This window comes from Myxocyprinus asiaticus, chromosome 35 (assembly GCF_019703515.2).
Source record: "Myxocyprinus asiaticus isolate MX2 ecotype Aquarium Trade chromosome 35, UBuf_Myxa_2, whole genome shotgun sequence".
Taxonomy (NCBI): Eukaryota; Metazoa; Chordata; class Actinopteri; order Cypriniformes; family Catostomidae; genus Myxocyprinus; species Myxocyprinus asiaticus.
The window spans coordinates 39,018,440-39,039,568 of record NC_059378.1 but is presented as its reverse complement, the minus strand read 5'-3'; the positions used below and the strand labels follow the sequence as shown (position 1 = coordinate 39,039,568).

General features: G+C 39.1%; 1 protein-coding gene across 1 annotated transcript in view; it reads left to right on the top strand.

Annotated features, from left to right (window-relative positions):
- Window positions 1–21,129, top strand: part of LOC127426020 (multiple epidermal growth factor-like domains protein 6) — a 147,403-nt gene that overhangs the window by 8,991 nt on the left and 117,283 nt on the right. The window contains exon 3 of the mRNA XM_051672449.1: window positions 7,508–7,617. Coding sequence (XP_051528409.1) covers window positions 7,508–7,617 — 110 coding nt within the window. The remainder of the gene's footprint in view (window positions 1–7,507; window positions 7,618–21,129) is intronic.

Here is a 21,129-nt window from a genome sequence, read left to right as displayed (position 1 = left end):
TTTAAATATGGTACAACAGCAACCTTCTTGGGGTGTGGAAGAAAGCAAAACTTCACCAAGGGAAATGTTGACTTGAATATTCAAGAAGTAATAGGAAAGAAGTAGGAAAGACCTGTGGAGTCCTGAAAGAAGGTTTTATAGATGTATGACACTAAACTGAAAATGAGTTTTAGACCCATGGGTCAGCAGTACGTCTGGAGTAAGATGACAAGGTGATGACAAGAACAACACCATCCCCACAGTCAAGCATGGAGGTGGGTCAGTCCTGTTATGGGGGTGTTTTGTGGCTGCAGGAAACGGCTATCCTGACTATGTGAATGACACCATGGATTCTTTCAGGTATCAGGCCATTTTGGCATGCAAATTTTGTGATGCCTTCAGTGTGTAAATTGAAGCTCAGTAATCACTGGACTTTCCATTAAGACAATAACACCAAGGAAACATCCATGTTGTCCAAAATCTGGTTCAGGGATAGGTCATGGAATGTCTTTAAATGGCCATTTTAGTCCATTAAAATCCCATTGCAAACCTTTGTTGGGATTTCAAGGAAGCAGTGGCAGCACAGAAACCAAAGAATGTCAATGAGCTGGAAGCTTTTGCTCATGAGAAATGTGTAAAAATTTATAATAAAATATTATAATAAAATAGTAAAAAAAATAGAGTGGTGTCCGATGCCTGAGAACACTTACCTGAATCATTTATTTGCTATTATTAAGAATAAAGGATACTCCACAAATGATTGACTTTGGAGGTTGAATATTTTTGACATGACATTTTTGGAGAGAATTAGTTATTTTTTATTTTAAGATTTGGGTAAACTGAACTCTTTGTTCTCAAAATCACTCATGTGTATTCAAAACTCACTTTGACTGTTTACTGAGGTTTTAGTTGATGTGTTTTTATTCACATCACCAGAATGTATTTCTGGTCAGGGAGGTTGAATAATTGTGATTGCAACTGTATATATATAAAGTACTGATTACACAATACAAAAAGTGGTTTTAAAAGTCAGTATATTGTTTGTTTTATTCCTATATCAACATAAGCCTACAGATGACAGCAGTCCATTTTGCAATAAATTCGTAAAGCCTCCTTGCATTTCATCTGTGCTATTTTTCATTGTCAGTCTACTGTATGTACATATGTGTCAGACGGATGCTTTTGGAGTGTCTCATTGGTTTTCAGTGTCATAAACAGCAAATTTTTTAGGAAACTGTGTCGTTAAAAGTAGTTGAAGCTTTGAAAATCACGTTTCGAGACCCCTGTATTCTGTTTTACTTCATTCAGCTGTCAAGATGGCATCCTGTTTGACCCATTTCATTCTTTGGATGCGCTGCTTGTGAGGTTTATTTAGGCATGCAGACTGCCCTCTGCTGACAAGGCTCGTAAAAACACGAAGTTTCATGTACTTCAAGCTTAAATCTCTCCGATGGTAGATAGGAAAATATATACTTTTATTACGGAATTTACTTACACTGTAAAATATTACAGGATTTTATAAGATTTAACAGTAATTTCTTACAATAAAATAATGTATTCAGAATTTGAAACACAACAAATTACTAAAAAAATATTTTCTCTACTCAGCATATAAAACTCAACAATGGTGACATTTAAAGGTGCACTCAGTAACTTTTTTCTTTGTGTCATCTTGGACTTACACTGACACCTAGCGGCTTGGATGCAGCATAATTTATAATCAATAGTTTTCAGTTTCAGAAGCCATTGTAGAAATTTAGTATACACAGTCAGCCATGATTACTTTAATCAATGTGTAAAAGTGTCAAATAACAGGGCGATTACTGTGATTAAGCGATTTAGTATTCAGCTGGTCATGTGATTCTAACATGGCAGCCCCCATGTGTGGACCCTCTCCATGTAGAATAAAACAGCTTTTCATGTCAAGTGGGTTTTTATTGTCATTCCTCTATATAGCTTGTATACATTGGAATGAAATGTAATTTCTCCAGGACCATGGTGCAACACAGAACAGTATGCAAGACTACATAAAGTGCAACACACAACAGTGTGAGACGAGTGCAGGACAATAAATACACAGAACAGGACAATAGATACAAAGGACAATAAATACACAGGACAGAACAATAGATACACAAAACAATAAATATACAGGACAGTAAATACACAGAACATGCGCTGTAAACTGCAAACTATTTTGTAGTGTAGCAGCAATAAGTATAGCAGCAATATTGGCAGCAAAAACGAGTTCCATAATAAAAAGTGACTGATGTAGCTTTGTAAAGTGCAGGTGTGCAATGTTTTTGAGTCATACTGGGTTAGGTGTTTGACTAGCCCAGGTGAGCATTGGGAGGCAGCAGGGTGTTGAGTAATCTGACTGCCTCAGGGAAGAAATTGTTGCGGATGCTCCTGTACCTTCTGCCAGATGGCAGGAGGGTGAAGATTCCATGAGAAGAGTGAGTTTTGTGGCTTTGTGGAAGCAGCAGTTGTTAAATGTGGTGTCGACAATGCCGTAGCTAGGAATTCTGGGCACCCTGACTACATATTGCTCTGGGCCCCTAACCTATTAAAATAATACAGTTTCAAATTTGTTTTGGCCCCCCCTGGACCTTTGGGCCCCTAGAATCGTTACCACCTTTCACCCCACTAGCTACGGCCCTGGGTGTCGATGGTGCGTAGAGAGACTCCGATTATCTTTTCAGCTGTTCTCACAATTCGCTGTAGGGTCTTGCGTTCAGAGTCTGTGCAGTTCCCGAACTACACGGTGAGACAGCTGGTCAGGATGCTCTCTATCCTCCCTCTGTAGGAGGTGGTGAGTATGGAAGGGGGGAGTTTGGCTCTCTTCAGCCTCCGCAGGAAGTGGAGGTGCTGCTGGGCATTTTCTTAGCTAGGCAGCTGGTGTTGAGAGTCCAGGAGAGGTCCATCATCATGTACACACCAAGGAACTTGGAGCTTTTTTCTCTCTCCACAGTTGTTCCATTAATGTGCAGTGGTGAGTGGTCTGCTTGGGCCCTCCTGAAGTCAACAATCATCTCTTTAGTCTTATCAACATTAAGAGATAGATTGTTGTCTCTACACCATTCTGCGAGCTGGTTCACCTCCTCCCTGTACGCTGACTCATCTTTGTTGCTGAGGCCCACAACTGTAGTGTCATCAGCAAACTTGAGGCTGTGATTTGAACTGTACTTTGCCGCACAGTCATGAATCAGCAGGGTAAACAGCAGTGGACTGATATACAGCCCTGGGGAGCGCCGGTGTTTAGTGTGGTGGTGCTGGAGGTGGTGTTGCCGATCCTGATGGACTGGGGCCTCCCAGTCAAAAAGTCCATAATCCAGTTGAAGAGGGAGGTGGTCAGACCCAGCAGCTTCAGCTTTGTTATCAGTTGTTGTGGGATGACTGTTTTGAATGCTGAACTGAAGTCTATGAACAGCATCCTTACATAGTTGTCCTTTTTGTCCAGATGGGTCAGAGAAAGGTGGATGATAGTAGATATGGCATCATCTGTTGAGCGGTTGGGATGGTAGGCGTACTGAAATGGGTCCAGTGTGGTGGAAAGACTGCTCTTTATGTGTTTCATGACTAGCCGTTCGAAGCACTTCATGACGATAGGTGTGAGTGCAACGGGCTGGTAGTCATTCAGGCAGGACACAGATGATTTCTTCGGCACAGGGATGATGGTGGTTGTCTTGAAGCACACAGGGACAATTGCTTGGCTCAGGAAATTGTTGAAGATGTCTGTGAGGACATCTGCAAGCTGATCAGCACATTCCCTGAGCACCCGGCCAGGTATGTTGTTAGGACCTGCAGCTTTCTGTGGGTTAACTCTGGACAGAGTCTTCCTGACATCTGCTGCAGACAGGCAAAGTACTTAGTTGGTGGGAGCTGGGGTGGTCTTCCCCACTGACATGTTGTTCCTTGCTTTGAACCATGTGTAGAAATTGTTCAGTGCTTCTCAGAACGAGGCCTCACCATCAGAGAAAAGTGGTGTAGCTTTGTAGTCTGTGATGGCCTGAATGCCTTGCCACATGCGCTTTGTGTCCTTGGTATTTAGGAAGTGACTGTGGATTCTTTCTGCATAGTTGCGCTTCACCTCTTTGATAGCCTGGGACAGATTGGCCCTTGCTGTGTGGAGGGCTGCCTTGTCGTCAGACCTGAAGGCAGTGTCTCGGGTTTTCAGCAGTGAGCGCACTTCAGCAGTCATCCACGTTTTCTGGTTTGCACATGTGGTGATGTTCTTGAAGGAAGTCACATCATCTATGCACTTGCTGATGTAGCCAGTCACTGATGCTGTGTATTCCTCCAAGTCTGTGGTGTTGTGGTATGTAGCAGCCTTTCTGAACATATTCCAGTCTGTGTGTTCAAAACAGTCCTGAAGTGCTGAGATGGCTACCTCAGACCAGGTTTTCACCTGTTTCAGAACCGATTTGGCACGTTTCAGGAGTGGTCTGTATGCTGGGATTAGCATAACAGAGATGTGGTCCAAGCAGCCGAGGTGGGGGCGGGGTGAAGCCTTGAAAGCACTGTGAATATTTGTGTAAACAAGGTCACAAAAATCATGTTGCAAAATCAACATGCTGTGGAATTTTGGCTGCACTGATTTCAGATTTGCATGGTTAAAGTCCCCGGCGACAATGACAAATCCATCAGGGTGCACTGCCTGTAAGTTACTGATAGCCTCGTAGAGTTCACTTAGCGACAATGTACACCGAGACAATGAGCACGGTGGTAAACTCTCTGGGGAGGTAGTATGGCCGGCACTTCACAGTCATAAACTCCACCAGTGATGAACAGTAGCTTGAGACCACAACAGCATTCCTACATCATTCGTTGTTTGTGTAAATACACAGACCACCACCTCGAGTCTTACCAGACAGTGCTGCTATCCTGTCTGCACGATGTGCGGTTAGCCCGGCTAGCTAAATAGCTGTGTCTGGAGTGCTGTCGTTGAGCCATGTTCCATTAAAACGAGAACACAGCAGTCCCTGACTTCATGCTGGAAGGTTAGCTGTAGTTTAAGTAAGTCCAGTTTATTGTTGAGGGTGAACATTGGAGAGGAGAATGGATGGTAGAGCCGGGCGGCTAGGGTAAGCCTTTGGTCTAGCACGGATGCCGGCTTACTTACCGTGCTTCCGTGGCCTCTATCCCGGCCAGCGGCATCAGGCAATACCTCTGTCCCAGGGCCTGGTTCGCGTAGCAGCCCGAGGCCGCATAGCTCTTCCCGTAGTCCATTGTTTATTCTTCCTGAGTTTTGTTTTCCAGTGTTCAGTAAAAGTTGGTGATGATAGACATGTTCACCAGTGCTTCCGATGGACATCTCTGGTAAAATTTTCCCAAATGGTGTAGACATGTAACATGCACCATATTTGTGGACCTGAAGTGGCTGCTGCATGCTACCGTGCCGCCAAGTCATAAATTATAAGGTTACTGATATGACTGAAGTCTTCATTTAAATGTGAGTGCTCATGATTTTATACATATATTGCAAAATTACAATTCATGTCTTTAGGAGTTAAACATTTTTAATGAGGAAAAAATTACTGAGTTCACCTTTAACAAACACTGTAGATACAAAAAAATACAAACGATCATTGCTCTACTCTACTACATTACAATAATTTCCTGTACCTGATCACTGATAACGATTAATTGTGTTATTTTTTCTTTTTTTTAACAGATTATTTGTTATATAATCACACTAAATTAACTTGTTAAAACGACAGACCTAATAATAATATGAGTAATTTTTGGAATTAGAAGTAACAGCTTATGAAAGTTTTCTAGCCTCATTTTCTGTATAATTTTGGCACCACAATTCAGAATTTAGCATTCTGTATTTGAACCCGGGTTTCAAAAAGACATTAACCCAGTGTTGAGCTAAGTGTGAAAAGCCTTTTAGATTCTTGATCTTTTTTCTTTCTTTTCTTCTTTTATTTATGGTTGAGTTGTCAAAACATCAAACTCAAAAATGTTGCTGCTTGTTCAGTTTACTTAATTAAAATGAACTTAAGCAACACAGTTCTAGAACATTTTGTTTTCATTGCATTCTATCTATTTAAATGTGTAAAATGGCAGTTTACTTAATTAATTTGAGTTGGGACTACTTTTTGCGGTGTTAATATAGCATTGATGAAACTGGGCAAGGGATTTCCATTTCTTAACATGCTTTGCATGGGACTCAACAGGGAAATTAAGTGTTAAAATTAAGTGTTATTTTATATGTTTTTGTGCAAGATGAATATAAAGGGGGATACTTGTTAGTGTTTAATGTTTTGTTATGTTGAGATAACGATGTGGACAGGTAGATGTTGCACATGAAACTGATTGCTCGCTTCATTGAGCAAATGCTTTGCTAACCATCAGCATAGTTACTAAACTACACTCTGTAGTGCTTCCAATCAGCATGTATTTAGCATGCTAACATTCACTTTCACTAGTTAAAATTCTATACATAAAATACATTTATTTGAGTTACATTGACTCATTTCATTTTTTTTGGATTTACCCAATTCAACTAGGTTGTTTCTACACAAAGTGTTTGTGTTGAGATTAAAATAGTAATTTTAAGTAAAGACAACTAATTTCACATCTGGATCCACTGTCCACAATTGAATTAAGTTCTGCCAAAGAGCTATTTTTTGGAGTGAAGAGAAAATTCAACCATATTATTGCCATTTAAACTGCTTTGTTTTCAGCATGGCTATTAGATTGTATATAGTTTTCCATGCAGCATATGGTTTAAAATTGCAGGAGTAACCTCAACTCCTGCTTTTCAATGGAGTTACAAAACTCTTACAAAGCTACAAAAATAGCTACAAAACAGTCACATTTTTGTTGTTCTCATGCTTTGTTCTCTAATCAAAGTCTTTCAACTTTGTCATAAGTGTAAGGTATAGTTACACTGTTGACAAAAGCAGCAATTTGAAAGGCATCTCCAAAGAGTCTCGCATACCTACGAGATAGAGGCCAAGCAACCCAAATTCACCCTGTGACTGACAACCTCCCCCATCAGCCTCTCAGCCAGGAGGAGTTCCTGTGTAACACGCACCAGCTCGTTTTTCCTCTGTATACTTACCATGTAAGAGACCAGAGCCCTGCAATTAAACTCTATAATCAAAGAGCACAGGGTTACAGTTCTGGAGTAGAGCAACTCTTAAACTCTATACTACAGCGAGCGAGACACCCGGGGTCTAACGCAAGTTTCATGTTGTTAGAAAGTGTCATTAAAGAGTGGATAAGAGAGAAACTTTGCTGATTACACAGCTGTATATGTTTGTGTTTTCACACATCAGAGCTCATGCACAAATATTAGTCGTGGCTTGATCTCTCTCAATCACTCACTAACCACAAACACATACAGAAAGGCCTTCATTACCTAACAGAAAGGGGCTTTCAATCAGAGAACGCTGATAAACAAAGACTGATGACAGACTTGCGCTATATCTGTCTGTCTGTCTGTCTGTCTGTCTGTCTGTCTGTCTGTAAGATTCTATCTCAAGATTTACTCGTTTCCCCAACTTTTTCCCTTCAGGACGGCATACTACACAGCATTCAGACAAGTGTATCGTCAGGAATATCAGACTGTTTGTAAGTGCTGTCCAGGATGGTCACAGCTCAATGGGGAGGCTGGATGCTTGTATCGTAAGTGTCTTTTAAATACTGATCGAGTGATGTGATGTTGTTAAATGACATCACAATGTAATGTAAGAAAATTTACTCAACTGTTACACAAATGCATTTCATTATAATGTCTGCATATGCCTCTGATTTTTTTATTTTTTTTTTCTCACTAGTTACTGACATAAATCTGTATATATGATGTTTTTGAGGCCATTTTTATGGGAATCCTAAGAAAGGATGTAGGTATACAACAGGAGTTCCCAACTATTTTAGACAACTGTACTCTTACCACAATTACATTTGAAGAATCTTATATACAGTAGATTTAAATTTTTCTGTATGAAATTGTTTGGATTGTTTATCTTCTTTATTTATTTTAACTTTTTATTTAGTTGCTTTATTTATATATTTATTGATTATAACTTGTTCTTATCATAAGTATTATAGTATTAAACAATAATATACAAATCACAAATATTTAAAACCATATAAATAACTAATAATTATATAAGATAAAAAAAAATGTCCAATTCTGATGTTTGTCATTTTATTGGGGCTGTCAATTGATTACATTTTTAATCGAATTAATTACTAGACATGCCGATTAATTAAGCAGTTAATATGCAGTTAACTGCATATCAATATTTAGTTGAGAAAAGCCCCCAAATAAAGAGAATTCAATATAAAAAGTGCTGTCAGTTGATTAAATTTTTAATTGCGATCTAATCGCATAATTAATTCTAGATAATTGTGATTAATCACAGATTTTGAAAGTGCTGAAATTTGACACTATATTTATTTTCCTGTCAAACTGCATTTATTTCCATCTTAGGAAAGAAAACAAAACAATATGTAGCAATATAATGCTTTATTAACATTTTCCAAACAAAGCCTTCCACAATATAAAGATAGAAATGCACTAAAATAGCACCAAATCGAGTAACATTAAATGTTTCCCAAAGTCTAATTAGGAGTTTGACTAATTGAAAAAACTAGTCCCCACATAGGTTGCATATTCATTGCAATGGGCATTAAATCTCTTAAACTCTCATCCTCCACAATATTAATCTAACGGTAGATTATGGCTATCCGCTTTGTTACAGCAGTCATGAAGCCGTGTTCATGATTCGCATCAACTTTAAAGATCACATCTCAAGATCCCTGCATCCCTATATGACTGGCTCTCATTCTGTGGCTGCGCTGCCTGTGTGGCTTGTTAAGGCGTGCTGACTGCCCCCAAGAGATTTTCTATACTGTGATAACAACCTCCGTGCTTTTACCATAGGAGACAGCGTAACGGTCAACTAGTGTGTTACGACAGTAATTCACCATTTGTAGATACCATACAAACGAACTGGGAGTGCCGTAAACTGACACCTACCTGTCGTAAAATCGTCAGTGACTTTGCTTATAAAACAGCAATTTTATCGTAGTAAACTCCACACATAGTTCACTCGTCATCATCACGGACTTTAAGGGAATAAAAACTCCGCCATGAACACCGCTGCCTCTCTCCCGGAAGAGCTAAATATTTTTTATGCTCGTTTCGAGGGAAATAACACCGCCCTCACGGAGAGAGCTCTCGCGGCTGAAGCTACAGAGGTTAGTTCACTCTCCATCTCTGTAGCGGATGTAACCCGATCCTTCAGACGGGTGAATATCCGCAAAGCCGCGGGCCCAGACGGCATTCCGGGCCGCGTCATCAGAGCGTGCGCGAACCAGCTGGCTGGTGTTTTTACGGACATTTTCAACCTTTCCCTCTCTTTGTCTGTAGTCCCCACATGCTTTAAAACATCCACCATTGTCCCTGTTCCAAAACAATCAAAAATAACTTGCTTAAATGACTGGCGTCCTGTTGCTCTGACCCCCATCATCAGCAAATGTTTTGAGAGACTAATCAGAGATTACATCTGCTCTGTATTGCCTCTCTCTCTTGACCCGCTGCAGTTTGCTTACTGCAACAACCGCTCCACTGATGATGCCATTGCATCTACAATACACACTGCTCTCTCCCACCTGGAAAAAAAGAACACTTATGTGAGAATACTGTTTGTAGACTACAGCTCAGCATTCAACACCATAGTGCCCTCCAAGCTAGATGAGAAACTCCGGGCTCTGGGCTTAAACAGCTCGCTGTGCAGCTGGATCCTGGACTTCCTGTCAAGCAGACGCCAGGTGGTTAGAATAGGCAGCAACATCTCCTCATCACTGACCCTCAACACTGGAGCCCCGCAGGGCTGTGTTCTCAGCCCACTACTGTATTCCTTGTACACACATGACTGTGTGGCAACACATAGCTCCAAGGCCATCATTAAGTTTGCTGATGACACGACGGTGGTAGATCTGATCACTGACAATAATGAAACAGCCTACAGAGAGGAGGTGCACACTCTGACACACTGGTGTCAGGAGCACAACCTCTCCCTCAACGTCAGTAAGACAAAGGAGCTTGTGGTGGACTTCAGAAGAAAAGACAGAGAACACAGTCCCATCACCATCAATGGAGCACCAGTGGAGAGTAGTCAGCAGCTTCAAGTTCCTGGGTGTCCACATCACTGAGGAACTCACATGTTCCATCCACACTGAAGTCGTTGTGAAGAAGGCTCATCAGCGCCTCTTCTTCCTGAGACGGCTGAGAAAGTTTGGAATGAACCACCACATCCTCACACGGTTCTACACCTGCACTGTAGAGAGCATCCTGACTGGCTGCATCTTTGCCTGGTACGGCAATAGCACAGCCCATAACCGCAAAGCACTGCAAAGGGTGGTGCGAACTGCCAGACACATCATCGGAGGTGAGCTTCCCTCCCTCCAGGAAATATATACAAGGCGGTGTGTGAAAAAAGCTCGGAGGATCATCAGAGACTCCAGCCACCCGAGCCATGGGCTGTTCTCACTGCTACCATCAGGCAGGCGGTATTGCAGCATCAGGACCCGCACCAGCCGACTCCATGATAGGTTCTTCCCCCAAGCAATCAGACTTCTGAACTCTTGATCTCCCACGATCAAAATACATCAGCACTGCACTTTATTACTCTTACTCTATACCTCACACTGGACTGTCATAAATTATATTATTATTATATTATATTCTCTCTTAACAACTGACTATCAGCCGACAGCCTGAATGTCAGTACAGTACAATACAACCTACTGTACATTCTATATATACTATATATACTTTTTTATATATTTTTATTTTTTATTTTTATTGAATAATGTGTATCTATATTGTGCGTATTGTATACTGTACAGTGTATGTTATTATTTGTATACTGTTGAGTGTAATTATGTGTATAACAGATGTTTAAATTGTGTTGTGTTAATTTGATGTTATTGTAAATTGGTTTATGTCTCATCACTGTCACGACTGCTATATTGATCGGAACCGCACCCAAGAATTTCACACACCATTGCACTTGTGTATATGGTTGTGTGACAATAAAGTGATTTGATTTTGATTTGATTTGACTCAAAGGATTGTTTAATGTAAAACGTGTTGAAGATTGGCGGACAGGTGGTTAATTCATTAAATGATAAACTGTTTCCTCACAAAAGCAGTTTATTCAGCATCGGGAAGCATCTCCACCATAGACATCCATTCAAAAAGAATGTCTTGTCTCCTCGGCAGTGTATCACCCATAGAATGTCTATGTATGGGACATTGTAGGTTCCCCCTTCAGATGGGCTCTGCTGCTCCCTACTGATACGGCTCGATTGGTGACAAAGTTTTATGTACTCCAAGCTTGAATTGCTTCGAAAATAATTTTATCATGGAATTTATGTATTTGTCAGGAGGAATGATTTATTGAGTACATTTTTTTAATATGTTATTTTTATTTATACAACAGTTAGTACTAGTCCTTGAATCTGATTGGACGAGAGATATTCCATGAGTACTGATGTCTCACACCATCAGCACTCGGACACTTCACTGTTAGTATCACTCCGCTTGTGTCTGTGGCATTCTAAGATAAAGTGTAAGAGCGGCGCAGATGTGTAAAAGAGCTAGACATCTCTTTTCATTTTTCCCTGTGACATTAAAGATTTTAGCCAGCAGGTTGTGACAAAAGACAATTTTTTTTGTGTTATGAGCCAGTAACATTTATTAGGAACACTATGGTCCTAATAAAGTGCCTGATGTGGTCTTCTGCTATGTTGTAACCCATCTGCCTCAAGGTTTGATGTGCATTCTGTGATGCTATTCTGCTCACCACAATTGTACAGAGCGGTTATCTGAGTTACCATAGACTTTGTCAGTCCGAACCAGTCTGGCCATTCTCTGTTGACCTCTCTCATCAACAAGGCGTTTCCATCCACAGAACTGCCGCTCACTGGAAGTGTTTTATTTTTGGCACCATTCTGAGTAAATTCTAGAGACTGTTGTGTGTGAAAATCCCAGGAGATCAGCAGTTACAGAAATACTCAAACCAGCCCATCTGGCACCAACAATCATGCCACAGTCAAAATCATGAGATCACATTTTTTCCACATTCTGATGGTTGATGTGAACAATAACTGAAGCTCCTGACCCGTATCTGAATGATTTTATGCACTGCACTGCTGCCACACGATTGGCTGATTAGATAATCACATGAATATTTAAGTGTACAGGTGGACCTAATAAAGTGCTCAGTGAGTGTAGTTGGTACGAGTCTGTAAACACGTCTCACATTCCCAAAATTTACTTGAGTCATTTTGCATTGCAGCATTTAATCCCACTTGGTTTTTATGTTCTTTGTTAAACATTGACCATATGGCCAACAACAAAGCCCTTATCTCACTTTGTCTGAACTTGTTTTCCCATATAAAGCTAAAAGAACCAGTCAATAATTGGATTTCAGTAGCTCATGTCATCTGCTGTCTGGTATGGATGGGTCCCGCAACTTTCTTTGTCCTGGTAACGAGAGGGAGCGACTTTTTGGTTTGTCTTTTCTGAGGAGTTTAGCTCTCAGCCTAAATAGACAAGACTGGAATCCTTTGATGGGATTTTTTAGTCCAGAGGACATCCATAGCCTACATACCTCTCCTGTAGACATCAAATGTTATTTTAAGCAAATTAATATGAGGTTCGGTGCGATAGAAAAACACTGCATTCAAAGAGCTTTATTCATGTAACACAAGCAGAACAAATTTTGATGTAAATCGTTCATGAATCCATTCTAACGTTAATCACCTTGATTTGAATGCAACAGTTTGCATATAAGTGGTTTTACTTACAAATTAAAGAGAAATTAGTTCTGCTCATGTTTCGTAGATAAGACCCACTGTGTTTTACCATCTTAATGTCCAAAATCGCTTTTAATTTTTGCAACCCCTGTTTTCTGGAGGTTTTGATCATTTGATGTTTTGCTTTTAGAAAGACGTACTTTCAATGCTTCGTTGACTTAACAATCAACACTAAGGTACAGAACCATTAAACAATTGAATGAAATCTACACTGATGAGCTAAAACATTATAACCACTCACAGGTGAAGTGAATAACGTTGATCATCTCCTAACAAGGCCACATGTCAAGGTCTGGGTAGATTAGATGGTAAGCAAATAATCAGTTCTTGTAGTCAATGTGTTGAATGGAGGAGAAATGGGCAGGAGTAAAGACCTGAGCAACTTTGACAAGGGCCAAATTGTTATGGCCAGATGACTGGGTCAGAGCATCTCTGACTCAGCAAGGCTTGTGGGGTGCTCCCGGTCAGCAGTGGTGAGTACCTCCCGACAGTGGTCCGAAGAGGGACACACCACAAACTGGCGACATGGTGTTGGATGCCCAAGGCTCATTGATGTGCGAGGGCAACAAAGGCTATCCCATCTGGTCCAAACTGACATAAAGTCTACTGTGGCAGGTCTACTGTGGCATAAGTCACAGAACATTTTAATGATGGTTACGGGAGGAATGTGTCATAACACACAGTGCATTACGCCCTGCTGCGTATGGGGCTTCGTAGCCGCAGACCGGTCAGAGTGCCCATGATGACCCCTGTTCACCATCGAAAGTGCCTAAAATGGGCACATGAGTGTCAGAACTGGACCTTGGAGCAGTGAAAGAAGGTCACCTGGTCCGATGAGTCCCGTTCTCTTCAACATCACGTGAACGGCCGTGTACATGAGCACCTTTTATTTGGGGAAGTGATGGCACCAGGATGCACTGTGGGATGACGACAAGCAGGTGGAGGGAGTGTGATGCTCTGAGCAATGTTCTGCTGGGAAACCCTGGGTCCGGCCATTCATGTGGACGTCAATTTGATACGTGCCACCTACCTAAACATCGTTGCCTACCAGGTACACCCCTTCATGGCAATGGTATACGCTAATGGTAGTGGCCTCTTTCAGCAGGATAATGTGCCCTGACACACTGCACACATTGTTCGAGAATGGTTTAAGGAAGTAAAGTTCAAGGTGTTGCCCTTGCCTTCAAATTCCCCAGATCTCAATCTGATTGAGCATCTGTGGGATGTGCTGCATCAACAAGTCTGATCCACGGCGGCTCCACCTCGCAACTTACCGGACTTGAAGGATCTGCTGCTAATGTCTTGGTGCCAGATACCACAGGACACCTTCAGGGGTCTTGTAGAGTCTATGCTTCAGCGGGCCGGTGCTGTTTTGGTGGCACACTGAGGACCAACAGCATAGTAGGCAGGTGGTCATAATGTTTTGGCTCGTCAGTGTACTTGTATCTATCAATGGCTAATTTTTATTTGCGTCTAATTGAACATTGCATTTGCACTGATTCTGGGTTATTATAGTTCTGAATTGTTAATTTAGTTTTTATTTCTATTTTATTTTCAGCTTTTCATTCCTATTTAGTTTAGTTTTCATTAGTTTTTACTCTTGGTTTTAGTGTTTCTAGCATTTTTTTGTTATTATTTATTTGATTTATTCGATGGCTGTCAAAGCTAAAGCGTTAACTGTAATCATTTAAATATGTTTAACAGTGTTAAATTACTCGGGGCTGGTTAGTGTTATCACTATCTAGTAGCATTTTTATGTTTAATGAAGGTGGGTTGTAAAGGTTTCAAATTTTCGATATATTGTTTATCAAAAACTAAAACTTCTTAATTCATTTTTATGTAGTTTTTGTTAGTTTTGGAGTCATAAAAATGTAGAGTCAGTTTCTTCCAACCATATTAGTTTTTATTTTTCATTTAGTTTTTGTAAACGATAATAACACTGCACTAAGGTCCATTGAGTCTTTTATTCTCCTTTGACTACAGGGCAGAAGAAAAAAGCAGGTTCCCAGATGTGCAAACTGCTTTTTTCAGACTCATGGTCACATTCTTATTCACATTTTTATTATATCCTCCAATTCAATTAATTATTGGTTTGTGTACATTCAGTGTACCCAAACCCCCATTAATTCCTATCTTGACTTCCAAATCAAGGTAATCAAGTTAAAATCTACTGGTCATTTTTATCCAAGACTTGTGGCAACTTAAGTTGTCTCAAGCCTGAATGACTGACAGTTGCATAACAGTTTATCCCTCAGGTTGTGATTTTCTCCAGGGTCTTATTTCTGGAGCCAGCACAATCCTCAAAGAACCCTTTGTCTCGCAGAGAAGGTGAAACTACTCATTATACCTGCAAGATCTAGGCGTCCTCCCCAATCTAGCTTTGGTTTGTTTTTAAACACGCTTAGAAAGTTCCTCAACATGCATTCCAGCGCAGTGCTCAACATCTCCCGACATAAGTCATCGGGTATAGCGACCGTATCTATTCTCTTTAAACTGAGGTACGAGAGGAAGCTCGGCTTTTATCTCTGTAACTCAAGACTTGGAAGAACTTTAAGAAATGGGACAAAATAACCACTCTTTTTTCTGAGAGAACAAACACGGACAAAACACGAGTTGAGTCTCACACCAGAAAATCCCCCTCTGACTGGCACACGGACAGAATGTCTGTCTTCACAACCTTATCGTTTAATATATTTCAGTCGGACGACTTTGGCCAGCTGGGGTGGACAATTAAAAATCTGCTGGATTTGTAGCTCTTTGGCAGGACAGACAGTTTGGGTCGTGCTGTGGAATTAAAAGGTCGTCTCTGAGGTGTTACAGTCATTCAGTGATGTAATACTTGTCACCAGGGAAATTATGAGCATGCCATAGTTTGATAAAAAGGAGCATATAGTGATGACTTTTTCTCACTTCGTCCCTAGCACACTAATAAGTCTAATAACCACTTATCTCCAGGTCCCGTCTGTAATGGGTCAGTGACAAACTAAGGTTGTCTGAGATGATAAAAATGGGAAATACTGGAAAACACTTATGCAAAAAAATAATTATTTAATGATTTAAAAAATGTCAAGTAGAGTTAAAGGAATAGTTCACCCAAAAATGAAAATTCTCTCATCGTTTACATACCCTCAGATGTTTATGACTTACTTTCTTCTGCTGAACACAAACGAAGATTTTTAGAAGAATATTTCAGCTCTGTTGGTCCATACAATGCAAGTGAATGGTGGCCAGAACTTTGAAGCTCCAAAAAGCACATAAAGGCAGCATAAAACTAATCCATATGATTCCAGTGGTTTAATCCATGACTTCTGAAGTGATCCAGTTGATTTTGGGTAAGTACAGGCCAAAATGTAACTTCTTTTTCACTGTACATATTGCCATTGCAATCTCTAGGCACGATCATGATTTCAAGCTCGATTACACTTTTTTTTGTGCTTGACGCATGCACAGATCGCTAGATGGCGCTAGGAAGTGTAATCAAGCTTGAAATAACGATCATCATGGAGACTGCAGATGTCAAGATTTAACCATCAAGTAAAAGCTATTAAAATACTTGCTTTGAAGACATCATATACAAAAACATTTCCAAACATATTTTACGAGGTAATGTTTTTACAAATATTGATTTTTTTAAGTCACGTATATCCAGTTTTCTCAGGGTTACTCCATTTGAATTAAACAAAATGTGTCTTTTAATAAAAATGTCAAATAGCTTATATTTTTCTATACTTCACACACAGTCATGAGGGTCTAAAGGGGTTCTTGGTTTTAGTTTAAGTTCGTTTTTGTCACATGACAACAGAATGGCTACCTGCATGTTGGTTACACCACCTGACAAATTTTGTTTTAAGAATTTCAGATTTTTGTGAAATTTTTTATTTTTTTTTAACAGTCTCAGGATGGATACACCCTTTTAGACAAGCAATCATACTTTCTGTGTAAATAAGGCTTATTATAGATTGCGCTTTATTCTCAAAAATTGCCTGGCGCAATTTAGATCCTGCTATTAAGCACCATTAGCACTTTAAAGCCCCAAAACTCATAGAAAGGCAGCATCCATACAACACCAGTGGTTAAATCTATGTCTTTAGAAGTGATATGATAGGTATAGGTGAGAAACAGATCAATATTTAAGTCCTTTGTTATTATTAATCCTCATTTTCACATTCTGAAAGTAAAAGTGAAAGTGGAGATTTAAAGTAAAAAAGGACTTCACCCAAAGCGATTGCATTGCTTCAGTAGACATAGATTTAATCACTGGTGTCGTTTGGATTACTTTTATGATGCCTTTATGTGATTTGACGCTTGAAAGGTCTGGTCACCATTCACTTGCATTGTATGGACCTACAGAGCTGAGATATTCTTCTAAAAATCTTCATCTGTGTTCAGCAGAAGAAAGAAAGTCATACACTTTGTGAGTGTATACCATGTAATTAAAGTGTGTCTCAAAACACCTGCGTTCTATTATATTTGTTGCACTGCATCTTGCTTCTTGAGTACAAAAACACATTTTAGCACAAGAGCTGACAGATGCAATTAAAAGTTGATAAGCCTATTTATTTTGGTATATATAAACAATTATATGATTAGTTACATTTTGTTATTTGCATTTAGCACTGTTTTTCCCTGCTGTCCATGACCCAATGTGAGCAAACCTGATTGTTTGCGACCCACCAATTGAAAACCCCTCAGTTAGATGTTTATAACAGTGAAGTCATAATAATAAAACTTTTACTCCTGTGCTTTTTTAATTTCTTTCTTTCACGATTTCCAAGTTTAGCCTCCCTCATTTTGCAGAACTAGAACTCATAACACACATCAAGGCTGTTTTTGGAGAATTGCTGTGGTTGGTTTAATTAAGGGTTGTGACCCGGACAACAAACAAACTCTATTCCCTTTCTCAGTGTCTACAAAATGTAATTTTGAAGCTATTTACAACTGGTTTTTTGGGGTTCGCTAAGTACGCCCCTGAGATGCTGTTTACTTCATTGTTTACATCATGAACCAATTGACTTAATGACTTTTTGTAAAAGTGCTCTGGGCTGAAAGAGTGCTTCAGAAGACTTCCTTCCACTTCAACAAAACTTCCATTCTTTGCCCCCTCGAAAATCCCAATCTACTCATTAAGATGTGAAAGTCAATGAGTTTGACCAGGGAAGATCAGAGCAGAAAGTGGCCAGTTATTGTGATTGATGCTAACAAGGTGATTTGAAGCAGAACTGACCACCAATGTAAGCAGCAATAGCTTCCGTGAATTAGCTTGAATGGAAGCAGGTCTTTGTTTGGCTGTAAATACAATTGTCTAGGACTTGGAGCAGGGTGGTCTACAGGTCTGAATGATCCACATACACATGGCTTATATATTGCCTGTCATTACAAAGATGGTCAATTGTCCATTCCAGTAGTGGAAATGATGTTTTATGGCTAATTCTTTCAGGTCAATTGATGTTTTGAAAGGCAAATCACGCTTGAATTAGCACAATTGCATTGCCAATGGGTACATTTTTTTGAGATGAAATCCTTGAATAAAGAAAACTTGGCATGAGTTGTTTGGAATAATCTTTTATTATTATTTATTTAAATATAAAAAAAGCAAACAAAGGGTTGTATCTAGAATTTAAGTACATGTAGCCTATATTGTAAGAATTTTAAAATATCAAGAGTATTTGTGTTTGAGTTCATCCAGACAACTTTCTTTTAAATTTTATTTCGCATATGTACCATTAGAAGGCCTTGTGGCTGAGAAGATTATTTTTAGTTCATACACCAACCCCATTGTTTCATTGAATATCTTGGCCTCTGAGTGGACTAGAAGCTCAATCTAGGTTTCATTTTACCATCAATTGTTGATAACATATTTTTAAAAGCAGTTAAACAATTTTGTTTAAAAACATTATTAATATTTAAATATTTAAAATCAAAGTCAAGTGGTGTAGCCATTTTGTTGTCATGTGACAAAAACAACAACAAAACAAACATAAAACACTTTAGACCCACATGATTGTTTTAAAAAAAATGATCAGATACTGTAATTTGAAAAGGAGCATTTTGTTCAGGTCAAATGGAGTAACCCGAAGAAAGCTTTGAAACTTCTTTGAAATAAATTATTAAGCTACACTTAATCATTTACAAGTGTATTCAAAAAGCAAGGAAAATAGTTTGATTCCTTTTACTTGATGGTTGTACCACGTGACTTTTTTTTTAAGTCATACATTTATTTTTTTGTAGAAAATGATTTAAATGTTTTTTAAAAATTTATTAATCAACATGGAAAGAAATATTAAATTTCTGTGAACTTGAAATGTGTTTTAAACTACATTCTTAAAAGTTTTCACATTTTTGTCATCTTGGACAACCTTATTTGTCAATGACCCTTATGTCAGCTAGACTAGCAACGTGGCTTTTGTACTTAAGACAGAGTCAAAAAAGTTGAAAGTATTAAATATGTTATTTTTAGGGCTGTCATTCAATACAAATTTTTTTATCAAATTAATTACATGGTATGCCGATTAATTAATTGAATTAATCGCAATTAATCGCATACATAATATTTGCTGAGAAATCTCCTGAAATAGCAATAATTCAATATATAATGATTAAATAATTATAAAAAGTTATATTTAAATAATTATAAATAACATATAATTATTATAAAAAATAATTCAGTTAATTAAAATGCATTACATTATTATGACATACAAGTGAAGCATTAAAAAAAGACAAAAAGTGGCTTCAGAATGCAATATATTGTTTTTTTCCATATTATTGAACATAAGCCAATCATTGTCCTACAGTTCACAACAGTCCCCTTTGCAATTGAGTTTGTCAAGCAGTCCGAGATTTACTATAAGGGCTTGTCTAAGGATGCTTCAATGTACACCTGTGTCAGACGGATGCTTTTGGAGAGTCTCGGTTGCGTCGCATCATAAACATACTGTTTTTAGGTCGCTGTGTCAAGTTAAACAAAGTTTGAAACTTAGAAAAACACGTCTTGAGATCCCTGCCTTCAGATTTGCGCTCCATCAAGCTGTGTTTGTACTAGGGATGGGCATTTTGGTCATTTTGTCTACTCGAGTACTCGGACTAATTACTCGTTGAGTACTCGAGAGGCAATGACATGTACATAACTGTAGATATAACAACATGTCTGACAAACGTCTTTGGCTGCTGCATTGTGTCTTGTTGTTCCAGTGTATCGTCTATTCATTATTATAGGCTGTTATAAAATAATGTTACAAAATGTACAAAAGATTGCATAATCAAAATATAATGCAACATATTTTGTCATTATGTGAAGATTCGCTGCCAAACTCAATGAAAGAATGGGCACAACACGCGTCTGTCTGTTCTTCCTTGTGGTTACCGTAGTAATCTTAGTAAGTGCACACCAGTTTTTTTTAGTGACTGTCTGAACCGTCTATTTTCAAATCGCGGTTGGCTTAACAGGAGACGCCATAACCATTGCGTTTTTAATATGCGTGTTAAGTTGAAGTTCAGTTTTGAAGACGCTGCATTCTGTTCCATTTAGCTGCACTCTGTCTAGCTCTGTCTAGCTGTTTGAAACACTCGCCTGCTGTATATGCACTGCTTCAGCGCGTTGAGTCCACTGCCACACACCTGGTGTGAGTGTATGTGTGTCTCCCCAAGTGTTCGCTTCTGTGGGGAAAGCCATGATGCTCCATATTGTTGTTTCTGTGATGATTCATAAAATGTTCCATTACACTCTCTTTTGATGATCGTAACGATAGCATTGCAGCGTCATATATCAGTTTGGTTGCTATGAGAATTCTCTGACAATCAATGTACCCCTCAAAATCACATTGTAATCAATCTCAAAATTAAAAATAAGCTCCCTCTTTGACACGTTTGTGTTTAGTTGTCAAGTAATTGTCACGGAATTTCAAATTAAGTGAAAAGTCACATCATGCATGATCACCATCGATCATCATTTAATGATCGATCATTGCTGTCACGTCCGAGTACTCGAGTACTCATGCCCATCCATAGTTTGTATGCAAGAACGTGTTCTCATCTTGTGTTGTGTGCTCTCGGTAAGTGTAGTTCGTTCTCTGTCTGTTTGAGCTGCGCGTTGCATGTACAGCGAGTTTTGCTTACTACCCCCTGGAGAAAACAGGTGGTACTACAAGCTTGAATTTCTCAGATGGAAGGAATATTCCTTATTATAGTCTGGGGACATGATTAATTGTGTTAATTTTTTTAATATGTTAATTCAGTGTGTTTAATTATATAAAAAATAATGCATTAAAAAATAATGTACATCCTGTAAAATATTATTCAGGTGGA